General features: G+C 41.4%; 1 protein-coding gene across 5 annotated transcripts in view; it reads right to left on the reverse strand.

The window, feature by feature from the left end:
* epha10 (EPH receptor A10) overlaps positions 1-14,939 on the reverse strand; it is a 187,061-nt gene that overhangs the window by 135,418 nt on the left and 36,704 nt on the right. For all 5 annotated transcript variants that reach the window (XR_012590760.1, XM_074614597.1, XM_074614596.1 and 2 more), the window contains exons 2-3: positions 3,371-3,435; positions 154-826 (exon numbers count right to left, since the gene is read on the reverse strand). Coding sequence is in view for 4 of the 5 variants with exons in the window: in XM_074614597.1 (XP_074470698.1) it covers positions 154-826; positions 3,371-3,435 (738 nt within the window). In the remaining variant the exon portion in view is untranslated. The remainder of the gene's footprint in view (positions 1-153; positions 827-3,370; positions 3,436-14,939) is intronic.

Genomic DNA, 14,939 nt, shown 5'->3' on the forward strand with positions numbered 1-14,939 from the left:
ACATTTCTCTGCTTTGTTCTTTCATTTGTTTGTTTAGTTCTCCTTTGCTCACACAATCCCTCTCTTGTTCCTTTTGTTCCCTCTTTGTTTCCTGGCCTCTTTCATCTCCCCATGGATCCCACCCTCTCATTTATTTATTTATTTATTTCCTACCTTCACAGCTGCTGTGTCCCTCCTCGTAGCCGGCGCTGCAGCTGCACTTCCCAATGGGCACCAGCCATTCCCCCTCGGCGCTGCAATGCATCCTGGGAGGGCTGTCGGCGTCGACCTCGGAGTTGTTGACGCAGGTGCCGCGCACCTCCACCAGCGTGGCGAAGGCCGCCTCCGCCACCGTGTCGGGGAACACCGCCAGGTTCTGGACCGTCGCGAGGCAGCGTTTGTAGTACACCCGCACGGCCACGAGGGCCACGCAGGCGCCGACGTCCTGGAAGGCCAGATGGAAGCCCTTGCGGTTGAGGTGGCCGATCTCGCGCACCTCCGTGTTCAGCTTCATCTTCCTCTCGCCCAGGTCGCCCTGCGTGAAGCTCTCGTCGGCGGCGATGGTGTCGATCTTGGTGTAGCGGTCCTCTCGGGTCACGCCCCCGAGGTCCCGGTCCGACTCGACGTAGAGGAGGTTGAAGGTCTCCTTGCACGTGCCCGCCACGCCGGGGATGCTGTTGCAGTCGCGCAGCGTGAACTGGAGCTCCACGAAAATGCGCTGGCCGCCTCGGCGCGTCACCCAGCCGGTCTGCAGCCAGTTGTTCTGCTGCGAGGGCTCCATCACGTTGCACACCTGGTACGTCCGGATAGGCTTGTACTTTTCATCTACGCCGCTTATCTCCTCCCACTGGAGAGATGGAGGGAGGAACAAAAAGAAGGAGGGACAACAAAGAGGATTAGTGGTGGAGGTGTAGTGAGGAGGATGATAGGAAACAAGGAGAGGAAAAGGGAACGAGAGGAAAGGAGGAAGGTCATGGGAAAAAAAATGGGAAGGGAGTCAGTAATATAGTTAAAACATGAGACGAAAAAACAACGAGTGATAATATGAGGGAGTGAAAAGACAGAAAACAAAGTAAAGTGAGGTGGGCGGGAGGCAACACAGATAATGAAAGAGAAAGTCACAAGTCAGAGAAAGACAGAATACATTCAGTGCAGGTTAACAGTCTAATGACACAATGTGACGAGTGGGTGTCTGGGCGTCTGGAAAAGCATCGGCACTCAGATTCTTTAATAACGTCACAGAGAAGATGACAAACTGCCCAACCTCAGTCATTACATCAGCCCTGAGTGGTGTTTCTGAAATGACGGGTCAGACCTTAGTCGCTTTGTTTCTTTTTTATCTCCACCTCCTTTGTCACTAAAAGTAATGGCATTTAAGAGGAATGTTTGTTTAATATGTTCGCCTACACGCTGCTGCTTCACTCACAAGAAATGCCTAGAAAAAAAAAAAAAATATATATATATATATATATAAATATATACAGCACATTTTTCTGAAAATGGTAATGAAGTAAAGGCTTTTAGTCTTTTATTGATTTGGATAATTGAAAATGATTGGTCCATCTGCTGACTAAGTAAAATGACTGACTAAATTGACTAATGTAGATTTCAAAGCAACTGTAGCCTCCCTTCTAGATACAACCACCAGTTAAGGGACTGTACACGATTTATTAGGAGTCGGGGCGTTCAGAAAGGGGAGGGATTCAGTCTGTTTTTCCATTTGCAGAAGGGAGGGTAGTCTTATTTTTTTGTGAGAGCATTTCTCATCCCAGATTTATGTTTTACTTAATTTCTTACTAGTAAATGTTATCAGTGGTTCCCACACACACATAAACTGTTCTTGGGCGGTCCGCATCCATGATCGATTAACTAGTGGCAGCAGGTTTCAGTGGGAGACACTGTTTATTGTATTTTTTTTCCCGAAGTTAACATAAAAAACATGGCTTTTGTTTGTGCTACCGGTCATAAAGCTGTGTTTGGCCAGGTGCAGAGGACAACAATCTTGTCATAATTTAAACAATAGGCGGCTGTATAAAAATAATTTTATGTATCCATTAAAATATTAAATATCTAAATTGCGATAGACCATCTTAAATTCTATGCACTTTAAGTTATTAAAAGGTAAGCAAATTGTACCACTATTGTTATATTATGTGGGGTCTAAAAAATTTATACACAATTGAGGGTCTTGCTTTTTTATAAAATGAAACATAAGGTTCAGCTCGCCACAACCCGTCACAACTCAATTAATTATTATTATAATAATAATAATAATATAATAATACTGAGTGTTTATATTGCTGTCTATGGTCAGATTTTGGAACTGCGATAGCGCCGCAACCACGTAAGATGCAGTCACGGAACTTTATAGATGTGTAGTCAAGATCAAAATTAAGGTAGAGTTCAAAGACGGGTGTGGTTCGAGCAAAGGCGCCGGAAACTGGACCAACACAAACACACACTTTACACCCCTGGTATGATTTAGCGTGGCGGCTGGTGTGATCCCTTCGCAAGATGGTCTCTTGTTTTCTAGCTTTTAATCTGATATATTATTTGTCCAGTGGGTGAATGATTACAACTCCATGTGACTATTTGAATTACAGAGAATGACTCTGACTTGATAGAAGTGAAAGTAAACTGAGCATCGAATGTGGCATACACATGCACAAAGCAAACCAGACAGTGGATATAGATTATCTATGATGGTAATGTGATAAACTGCACCGCTGCCAAGGTGACTAAATCAAAGTGTGTTCTCCCTCGGTTCTATTGGGGACGATAGGTGAGTCACACAAGTCCATTAATCTTAAGATTTAGCTTTGCATGTGGTCCGACAGCCTCCTCAAACTGACGGCGGCTCAACACACTCTACACTGAACGGTACATGTGTGCTGTTTATATAATAGACACCTTGGGTGTGTTGCGTATTGGAAAGTCTAACCTCCAGGTGGGAAGTGGGTGACAAACTGCTTCGGCGGGGGCAGATTCTTTTAAAAAAAGGGCTCCTGCCTTCGTCTTACAGTCATAACTTAGCGCTAAGCTTTTTACAAGCCAAATGGATCAATACGGAGGGGGACCATTTATCCATGGCAGCATATCTGTGTGGCTGGTTTGGACACTGCAGCATCCTAGTACGCATAAGCACCATCGATTAATGATAATGATGAGCTCTGGACTGGGAGAGAAGAGAACGAGAAGTGTGAGGAAGGAAGGGAGCAGTGAGTAGAGGAAGGAAAAGTAGAAACAGCATGAACAGAGGGATGAAAATGGGTGGCCCGGGCCAGCTGTTAAGCAGGCAGCTGTGTTGTGGATCCGAGCGATTGAACAAGCACATGTACAGACAAATAAACACACACACAGACAATGGAAAAATGCAAGTAAGCACACTTACTCCATTGGGGGGATAGGACGTCCAGCCCAGCTCTGCCTGAGTCTCTTTAGAATTCAGCAGCACCACTGCAGGAAATAAAGAAGAACAAACAAACAGAAGAGGTCAATTTAGGAGGGATTACAGAGACAGTTTGCATTTATTTTATCTTGTCAGTATAAACAACAGCGCGCCGCGAGTGCATGTCAACAAAGCAAGACTAACTCATAAAGAACGAGTGGTCTTTTACAAGTCTAACAACGCGAGTGCAACATGACATGTTACTTTTGGAATAATGAAAGAAAGAAAGCCATTAACACCGAGGCAGGCCAGTCAAAATGTGGTGAGGGTGAACGTATCCTTTGATGGGTGCATTAATACCATCTGTTGAGGACTTAAGCTGGACAAAGAGCTTTCCATCATCCGCCGGCTTCAGCAGTAAAAACACACCAGAGGCGGCAAACAAAACACGGCGGTGGAGCTCTCAAAACAAGCCGAGAGACAAAGAGTACCCTCAGTAGGCTTTCAATGGGCGAGCAGGGAAAACACTATACTTAAGGTTTGCGTCCTATGTGTTTTCCTTTCAGCACCATGGACAGGGAGCAAGAGCCAGACTCGAGTCTGGTTTCAGCACCATGGAGAGCTACGCAAGAAATAAGGTGGTGAAGCTCAGAGAGGCTTCGGTGCATTACTGCTTGTTAAGCATTAGTTGCTCAAATAAAAGACAGACAGCAAGGAGAAGGTTTCTTAAAAGGAACATCCAGGAGTTGAAGCTGACATCTGCAGGTATTTCTTGTTTATATTAAAAGTGATCTCACCACAATATCAGTCATAGAATATAAATACATTTACTCTATTACTGACTTTAACTACAATTTTGAGGTACTTTACTTCAATACAGTATCCCCGTGCTATGCTACTTATATTTCACTATGTTTATATGGAGGACGTAAACTGCCGAAATAAAAAATAAATGAATAAATAAATGACTCGATAAATAAATAAATGTCATTAAATGTAGCAAAAATAATATTAAAAATAAATGTAGCCATTAATTAATTGATAAAATGTTGCATAAATTGATATTTCTGTTTATGACACATGTTGAGTGACAGCTGTCTCATTTGCATATTAAGGCAGAAATGCAAAAAATAGATGTGTAAAGAAATGTATAAAGAAAAGAATACAGAAATGCATAAGGGGTGAAATGCAAAGGAAAAATTGTGCATAAATTAATAAATGCATAAATAAGTAAAAAATAAATAAATGCAAAAATAAATGAATAAAAAATAAATGCAATATATTTTATAATATATTTTGGACTGTTGGTGTCATGAAATAAAACTTTAAATAATTTTACTACGTAAAGATAAGAGAATATTCATCAAATTAATCAATAATAAAACAGTCTTCGGTTGCAGTTATGTTGTAGTACTACCTTTACTTCAATACAAGATCTGAATACGTCCACCATTGAAAAACATCTGTGATTACACACTGTGAAGACACACTGCCCAGTGCTTAAGCACCCTGTTCAAACCAAAGTTATAAGTTCAGTAGTCGTGATGTCTTTGAGCAGTCAGAGTGAGAATGGCTGTTGCTTCCCTCTCAGTAGTATGCAGCAGGCGTACATGAAAGCCATCATCAGCACATTTATCTTAATCTATAATGTAATATCAACATCTGTAGCGACATATGGTGAGCTGCATTACCGCCTCATTTTTAAAGGATTTTGCTGACATTAAAGTTACCCATGCTTTAAGCTCATCTGCTTGAAAAGACCCTCTCCAGTACCCGACACACACGCACGCGCGCACACACACCTACAGCCTTGAGGCAGAATGAGTCTGACAACCAGACTAAACCAGCAGTTTGAACAACACCCTGTGCTGCTGTTTTTCATCCTTGAAAAGTGCTACCTTCCCTCTTGTACTTCTGTGTGTTACTCAGCTTCAACTTTTCTTTTCTGCTTCAACTTTCAACCGTTACAGGAGCCTTGAAATGGCCATCAAAAACAACTTGCGTGACACAGTCTAGAGTAGGCGGACTCCTTGACACGTAACCATTTCTTCTGATCATAAGCAATGCTGGCATTCTTGAAAATACTCTGATTTCCACTGCTACATGACAAATGTTTGCCCGTATCGACAATAATAGCCGGGCACATGGACAACCTGGTGAGCAAAGAGTAGACGCCAACGCAGCGTGACTCATGCTGTAGGCCTTGTAAAAAAAACCTGTAATCTTACTGACTCATGCTCCGTCTTGGACTCTGACACGAAGATGTGATGATGTACCAAACGGGAAGGAATGTTTTGATGTTTTACAGTTGCTCAGAGAAGAGAATGTCGAAACAAACCCGTCGGTACATTGGCGGACCTTTTCAAACAAACCTCACATTTATTTTTATTCTACATATTTATTTATTTTTTTCCTCTTTTATTTCTTTCTTTCTTTCTTTATTTTTTATGAGCATTATGAATTATATTAGCACATTATTTGTCTACATTGGCCGAAACATTTTAAACAAACCTCACATTTATTTATTATTTTATTTATTATTTTGTATTATTATTTTCCTTTTATATTTATTTATTTATTTGTGAGAATAATACTCTTTATTAGCACATTATTTGTCTTTTCACACTTTATACATATATTTTGCTATGTCCATTGTCCTTTTATTGTTTCAAGTAGGTAGCATCCTGATGTCATGTGACTCAGATACATTGGTGGAACTTTTCAAACAAATCTCACATTTTTATTTTTTATTATTTATTTATTTATTATTCCTCTTTTATGTATGTATTTATTTTTTGGGGAGCCTTATAATTTATATAAGCACATTATTTAATTTTTCACACTATATACATATATTGTTTATATTTTATTGTTTCAAGTAGGTAGCATCCTCATGTCATGTGACTCAGGTCACATAACCCTCCGATTAGATTTTGAATTTGAACATCTGTTCTCACCAAACTACACACCCTGATGAAGACTTGATGAGTCAAAGCGCGTTGGTGGATGTTTTCCATGTCTTAATAAAGGATTTTTAAATCACAATCAGAGATCAGAGCCCTCAGATGTTTTCCAGCCTGCCATCCTATACCAAAGACTTCCTTTCAAAGCATGCTGGACAGTCACTGTTTTTTATCGTTATTTAACCTGCATTTTACTTTAGCCTAAGAAAGGAATTTTCTCAGATGTGTTCGTTTACTTTTTTTTATCTCAAAGCCACGACTCCAACCACTCAGGGGAGAAGAATATTAATACAAGGTTACATAAACGCTATTTGAGATTCATAAAAAGAAAAGAGTTGCTCTTCAGTGTCGCCACAGTCTGGATAGCCAAAACCCTTAGAGGCCAATGAGAGTGAAAATGAGACAGTGGCGCCTTGGCTCGAGTGCAGGGAGTCCTCGCTGGACCATAAGAGATCCTTTGCTAAACACTTAACTTTATTATTTTTTGGGTTAACACTGCTGGGTGCCCAAAGCTTGGTTCTGTGTCTGGCTGATAACATGGAGGCATTTTGAGAAGATTAAAGCGGGAGAGGCCAAGGGTGGTGGAGAGACGCTGAGAAAAGGCTGAGGTGGGGAAGAGAGGAAATAATCAGCGGAGGAGGAGGAGGGTGAAGAGAAGCAAGAAAAAAAGAGAGCCAACTTGAAAGAGAGAAGACAAAAAAAAAATTGTCAAGTTGCCGAAAGAGTCAGAAAAAAGAAAAAGGAAGAGAGAAAGGAGCACATGAAGTGCAAATAAATGAATACTCGGGGCAATACACAGAGGGATCAGTGTGCCTTAGTGAGCAGTCAGTCAGTCAGAGAGAGGCTCCGAGGACAAAGTTGGCACTATGATCACACACTGAACACATAAGTCCTGTAATCACAGCCTAGTTAGACAGACTAATGGGCCTTTGGGGGGACAGGAGGGAGAAATACAGAGGGACAGATAAGAGCAAGAGAGGACAAAGTTAAGAAAAGAAAACCAAAGCAGGCGAAGGAAGGGTCACTGAAAGAGGGGGGGAGGGAAATAAGTTCAAGAAAGAACATGTGACAAAGAAACAAAAGCTCTCCATCTGTGCTGCCCAAGGCTCTGACTAATAGTCGTGACACACGAGCTACTAAACACCAATTTCAAAGGTGGTTTCATAAATAATTGCCTGTCATTATACGGACAATGTGGATCTGCGTGCCAATTTTGTTGGTTTTATTTTTGTCCGTTTAGCCTCAGCCCTATTTAGGACACGAGGCTGACTTTCATCACCAATGGATAAGACACAGTCCAGACGGCTGATGATGCATGAAAAGCAACTACTGTCATATTAAAGCTTATGAAAAGAGAACATGAACAAAAAAGTGAACATGTAATTGCTTGTGTTTTGACGTAACTGGAATTACCGCCTCACAGTTATATGTCTCCTCCAACCAGTCAAGTTGTGGTTTACATCTTTGTCTGTAAATGTCATCAGGTCATCATTTTATCCTCTTATGTGTTTGAAATTATGAATTCTTGAGTTATGGCCAAAACTGTGTTTCTGAGGTCACAATGACCTTGGCCATTGACTGCCAAAATCTAATCTTCATCCTTGAGTCCAAGTGGACGTTTGTGCCAAATTTGAAGAAATTCCTTCGAGGCGTTCCTGAGATATCACGTTTTATATCACGTAATTTAGCGCAAGTTAGGAGTGTTATTTCACCTCCTTTGCGACAAGCTAATATGACATGATGATGTTTGGTACCAATGAATTCCTTACGTTTTCTAGTTTCATATCATACCAAGATTATCATAACACTGAGCCCACTACAACCTCCGAAAGATCGATTGCATTAATGCGTTTAAGAAATTAGTGGCGTTAAAACTAATTTGCATTAACGCGTTATTAACTTTGACAGCCCTACCGAAAACATAAAGCCTCCGGCGCGGAGGCATATAGATGAGAAGACACGGGAGAACGCTATCAAAGCGTTTTTTATCAGAGAGTCTGAAAGAGTAAAAACATTTTGAAAAAGGAACTTGATCAATTACCAGGAGAAGACACATCTGCCTCAGTAATGGAGCAAAGGCCATCTTGAAATTCAAACCTTTCACTTTGGAAAACTCCTCTCTCAGTCTCGGAGCCACTCAGCTGCCATACAGCAGCAATACTGAAAGACATACTTTAGAGTGGAAAACATCACCTATGTTTTTCTCTTAGAAATGAGACCTTTATGAAGGTTTTCAGGCGGCAGAATGCATTATGGGAGGAGTGGAGTCTTTGACTTGAAATTGTCTATTTTAATATCATGTGTGTTGTCGCTGCGTATGTCTGACTGCCTTCACGTGTGTGAGGGTGCAGGAGGTGGAGGGATTCTTCAGTAATGGGTTTCATTAAAAGTATTTCTAAAGGCCTTTTTGAACTGTTGTTTTTGTCATGAATACTTTCACACAGAATGTGAATATCACGCGGCAAAAAAGAGACTTTGGAACAAGGTCGATTTTTCTGAACTTTCGAACGGCGAATAAAGGCATCAACTAATCACGTTGTGCTGAACGGGTTGAGTTGCGCCTATAGTTATAAACCAACAATAAGGAGGCTTCGTAGTCCAAACCTGGACGGCAAACTGTGTTACTCATTTCAACCTTGACAAAGGCAGTGCTGACCAGATCCACTCCTTCCGTTCTTACCTTCCACAATAAAAGCCCTACACATATACACTGCTTAATTGTTTACCAAAGGCAAATTCACTCAGAGCATTTTGCTAAAAGTTAACTCAATAAAATAGCTTACAATAGATCAGACACAACAATTTACCTCAGACAGACTGCCAGATGCTGCTCTGGGTCAATAGGATCCCGGTAGTTGGTCCTCTGCCTGCGTGAATTTATTCAAACCTTTTATTTAAAAAGTGCTGCAACTGTCGCAAATTTGCATCGCTGCCGGTATGAACAGTTTTGATGCTATTCGCAGCTGAGTATTTCACATTTTCATGTTGTTCATTTGTCACGCCCCCGCTGTGTGAAGGCCTTAAAGTGTGAGCGTCTATTTCTACCTCCCTCCCTTGCCTCATCTTTCTCTGGCTTGTATGATGTAGTAATTGAGTTGTTCAGCCTTGCTGACACACAAGGATGAGAAGCAGATACAAAGCGTGCACTGAGGGAAGAGACGGCTGTAATAGAGATCTACACTATAGCACTCAGGTCAAGTACAGTGATGGACAGCAACATGAGGACAGCTCAGTGAAGAGAGGCCAATCTCAAGGGCTTCCCATGTTAAGGGTTCTCTATCTTCTGCTAAGCTCACAAATATACAATGTCGCACACAAGTATATTATTCTTACAAACACAGACGATTTAAATCCCTCCCAGTGAAAGGGGCTCATTTCATAATTTGTCTCGGTGATGTTTTATAGCTTAGAGTCAGGATTAGCTTGGCTGCCCTCACTGCGACCTGCTCATCAGCCAGACTACACCGAGGCGGAACCACGGGGCTCAGGAAGCTCAACCTGCCCGAGGAGAAAACACCAAGACGGGGATAAACACAGGCCAGCGATGCACCGCTGGGAAAACTAGACATTATCCTTCTTATACAACAGGAGAGTGGAGGAGAGACTGAGACTTCAAAACTTAGAGAAAGGAGACTTGACCTGGACTTGTGTGAAACTTGATCAATGAGACTTGACTCCTGAAAGACTTGGAGGAAGGACTTGAAAGCAAAAACATTCAGGTCTCAGGATTGTACCTGATAAAATCCCAGAAAAATAACAAATAACAGAGACAGTCACATGCACCCTTTGCATAGCCATACACCTAGAATATCCTATTTATTAAAGGGGACTTGATCGCACCGATGTGAAAAACACTTGCAGTTTGCTACTAAAGACGTGACATGACTTGGTTTTGCCCTCAAGGATCTGGGCCTTGACTTGAGAGACATTTTGACAGATTGGACTTGGATATGTCGTGACAGTCTTTGACGCAGACTCATCTTAATGAAGTGAGACTTGCTTAGACAGACTCAAGACTTGACCAGCACTTGTCTGAATTAAGACCTGACCCTCAGTAATTTGAGACTGGCTTTGGCAGACTTAAGACTTGACTTGGAGTTGTCTGAATCAGTGGGCAACCTTCGGGTCTGAAGAGTGAAGCTAATGCGAAAGTGCCTTAAACCTGCATTCTCTCTAACAGCCAGCAGGGGGCGACTCCTCTGGTTTCAAAAAGAAGTCTGATTGTATAGAAGTCTATGAGAAAATGAGCCTACTTCTCACTTGATTTATTACCTCAGTAAACATTGTAAACATGAGTTTATGGTCTCAATCGCTAGTTTCAAGTCTTCTTCAATACAGCATGATGTTCATTTAGTAAATGATGGTCCCATTTAGAGTCAAATAGACCATAAAGCAGGGGATGCTTTAGGGCGTAGCTACCTTTTGATTGACAGGTCGCTACCACAGCGTTGTCTGGTCTGGGAGTTGTCCGTGTTTTCGTCTTACAACTTTAACCCTTTCACAGTGTGTTTTTAATTCATAAAAGTTAATTGTAACATTTTGGTCACCTAAAAATGTCTTATTCAGAGTTCGATTGTACTTAGCTCCACCCTCTCGTGTCACTTGTGGTTGCAAAAAACGATGGCAACGGCCAAAATGACAAACTCCAGGCTTCAAAATCGTAGTCCACAAACTGAGACTTGACTTGATTTTGCCCCGAAATAAGGAAAAACAGCTGTGATGTATATCAAATTATAATAGCTACACATATCAATCGTCCTGAAAGGCCGATGACGAAGGGAAATGTAGCTATCCAAGAGCTAGACAAGAAGGATTGAGAACTGTTTTAAACAGCATGCAGCAAATGTAAAACCCACAGGTATGAACACCTGTAGCAGAGACTTTTTGCAGGGCGTAGTTTGTTAGTCCCCACGGAGGGAGTCTGCTTCTTCACTTTCCAACTGAACTGAAATATGGAAGCACAAGCACCCTTGAGGCTGGTTGGGATTTACAGTCTTGCTCGAGGACACTAGAGCAGGGTGGGAACACGGGGACTTGGAGGGGGCCCGAATCGCAGCACTTCATATGAAAAATGATCTTCCTGTTTGCTGAACCTCCCTGGTGCTTCAAAGACGTGGGAGGGAAGATAATATATAGTTCAACAGAAGCAATACAGTAATGCTTCTGTAGGACGGATAAAAAAGGGATAAATGGATGGGGATATGAAGTGTCACATAAAAACACAAACAGGCACATAAAAGATAAATGCTGTGTATAAACGGACACGCACACAAATCAGGAACGCACACACACACCACCTTCTGAGACAAATGGTGTCAGGGAACTCTTTGTCCCTGAACACACACACACACACACACACACACACACACTCACAGAGTCTGCCAGTGGTGCCATAACAGCAGTTCTCACAGCAGAGCACATTAACTTCAAACAGGGCCCTCCTTTTAACAGAGTCATTAAACTTTCAACTTGGGTAGCGTGACATACTGTAAAGAGACTGGACTGCCCGCTCTCTAAAGCCCACCATGCAATTACCTACATGATGCATGACAATGGGGCGAACGCTTAAATGCTACCATGGTACAGCGCATGTGTCCCTTATTGGTACTCTGTGCTTAAGTAAGTTGTCAAGCAGTATAAACTATAATAGAGTACGAACACTACGACTGCTACTCATGATCATTTATATTATGGATTCATTTGTTGATTTTTTTGTCAGGGTTTCAGCTTACAGAAGCTAAGTGATTAAGTGGCAGCCAGGAGAATGAGACTTGCCGGTCACTGCCAAAGACATCAAGAACTCCCATCAAGCATGCTGGTGCTGTGGGAGCCAACGCACGGGCATCGATCACGGAGACGTTCCACACCAACATACATGGACATACTGAGGAGAGATGCAGGAGTGGAGACTGCTGGCGAGCTAGCCAAATGTATGGAGGACCGAGATAGCTGGAAGCTCCGCTGGAAAGCCCGTCTGAGGACGACCCCAATGAATACCGCAAGGCCTAAGTTGACTCTCCGCCTGGCGTAATCATCTGGGATTTATGTATATTTAAGGAATAATTAGTCCGTAGGTTGTGTGCTTAACGTTAGCGAATGTCGGTCGAGAGAGAGAGCGTACGTGTGTGTGACGGACGTTAACAGTAATGTTATAGCTGTGAATGTAGCACTGCAGTGTGTACAGTAGGCTGTCGGGTAATAAAGGCAACAACTTAGTCTATAGTCTATATTAAATTTGAGAAAGTAGTAAAAAATTCCCATCATAACTTCCCATAACTAAAATGAATGTATCTGAATTGCTTATTTTGTCCAACCAACAGTCAAAAACCCTAAATATTCCATTTACAATGATATACACACAGTGAAAAGAAACAAATCCTGACATTGAAGTAATTGTAACCGTGCATGCAAGAATGTTTTTCGGCAGCAAGTGCAAGTTTATTTAAAATGTCCTTTTTTTAACGTAGATATTTTGGTTGATTTCAGTCATTTGAAGCAAAGACATGCTATTCAGTTTTCTCTGACAATGTGTAATAAAAAAGGTAATAAAACTAGTAATTCCAACCCCACAAGCCGCCGGCGGGTTTTAAAGGCATGTTTTCTTTAAAAAAAAATTGCCAAATATGCACCATTTAACATAGCCACAAACTGTAAAAACAGAACTTATCATCGGATTATCAAATTTCCTACAGCCCTTGAATGAATCATGTGTGACGAACGCTTCAGGAAAAACAATCTAATGATATTTCATCAAAATCACTTTATTCTTTAAAATTTTGTCAGAAATAAACAGTTTGCACTCAGCACATCCTGAGAAAAACATTAAATTCTGCGCTCCTCAACGCAACTAGTAAGCCATGAAAGACTCAGCTGAGACCAACAGTCACGTGACAAAAATTCTGTGAAACTTTGACTGAACTGCTGTTTACACAGAACAGAGGGGAGAGGACTGAGGTTGTAAGTAGAGGTTGTAAAAGTGTAAATAGTTCAATATAGCACGTGGAGCCCCTGATTTTTCCAATATTGGTAAAACTTGTTGGAAAAATATTGCATTTAAAGATTAAATTTTTTTTCCATTTTTTTTAAATAAATTGTCCAAGAAATTCAACTTGTGTTTTTTTTTTTTTTTTTAATTTATGGCATTATAACTGTAACTTCTAGCCATGATTGTGTGTTTCCATAGAGGAGGACAGGACTTGTATATTGCAGTGAAAGACGAGGCCACGGTGACTAAAATGTGACGGGAGCAAAAATAAAACTGAAACTACTCAGGGTTCAGAGGGTTAAAAGAACGGGCTGGGGTTTCCAGTTTTGTGTCAGGAGGTATATACTGTGGGCTGATGATATGTATAAAAGGAGCTAATCCTCTTACAGCTTTACTTTATATGTTAAACTCCTGAAATCCATGCTAGCTTGCAGTAGAAGCCAGTCTAAAGATGTGAGAACAGGTGTTTTATGGTCATAAGTCCTCTTATTTACTTTCAAAATGAAGATTTTCTGTGGTTTGCTTCTTGGGCAGACAAAGACCAACATCAGAAATGATAGTATAAAAGAATTTAAAAAAATAAGAAGTGAAGGAACTAGCTAAATCAAGGCTAAATCTGCATGGAGGCAAAGGCGACAGGTGCTGTACAGAAATCACAGTTGCTGTTACTGTAGTACCTCGATGACAGCAGACAACCTTTATGAATTCAACCCTGGAGGTAAAGGTACAGTACATCACATGGTACATAATGTCCCTCTATGTCCCCAGCAAATCATTCCTCTTCCTAATCACTTTACCTCCTCATCTTCCTCCATCTCCTCCTCCTGTCATTCTCTGTCTATCCTCCCCCGTTTCTCCTTCTCTCTACCTCTCTTGCAGTGCCGGTCTTGAATCTGAATGACCACCTGTTAAGACAAATCGCTTCCAGGGGGGAATAAAGCGAGTGTGTGTGTGTATGCATGTTTGTGTGTGCTCGAGGGAATGAAAAGAAAAGAGTCATTGAGTGAATCAGAGAGACTGCGAAAGCAAAAGAGTGTGTGCTTAAGAAAGAAAAAGAAAAATGGTAAAGGGGGGAAAAAGCTAAATTCAGGCAGAGAGTGAGGACTGACTGTAAAAAGGAAGAAAAAAATGAGAACGACAGGTTGAGTCGGGTACCTAGGGAAGAAAAATAAATGCTATTAAAGTTATACCTGCTGCTGCTGAATAAATACACACCTGCGAGGCGTTTCTATTACAATATGTTCCCAAGCTCCAAGGAGTAGATATTTTTACTTCCCAGACAAGACACGGGAGAAGGAATGAGAATGATCGAAAAAAAATCTGGAACTAACGCAAGAAAGCAAGAGACGGAGCAAAAAGATGGAGAAAAGAGACCAGAGGCCAAAGGAACTTATTTTCATTTGTGGGGTCTTGTAAGAGGTTGTAATTGGCTGTCTGGGTTGATATAGTGAGAGCGGTGAGAGCGCTGTCAGGTCTTATTGTTACGACAGAGTGGCTCCTCGACACAGGCCTGTGAACAGTGCTTTACTGGAAACTAGGCTGAAAGTCAAACTTCTGCACGGCAAAGCAAGGCGACACACTCGTAAAAAAATGAAAGAAAGATTCGGAAAGAGATGGGGTGATA

This window comes from Sebastes fasciatus, chromosome 17 (genome assembly GCF_043250625.1).
Source record: "Sebastes fasciatus isolate fSebFas1 chromosome 17, fSebFas1.pri, whole genome shotgun sequence".
NCBI lineage: Eukaryota > Metazoa > Chordata > Actinopteri > Perciformes > Sebastidae > Sebastes > Sebastes fasciatus.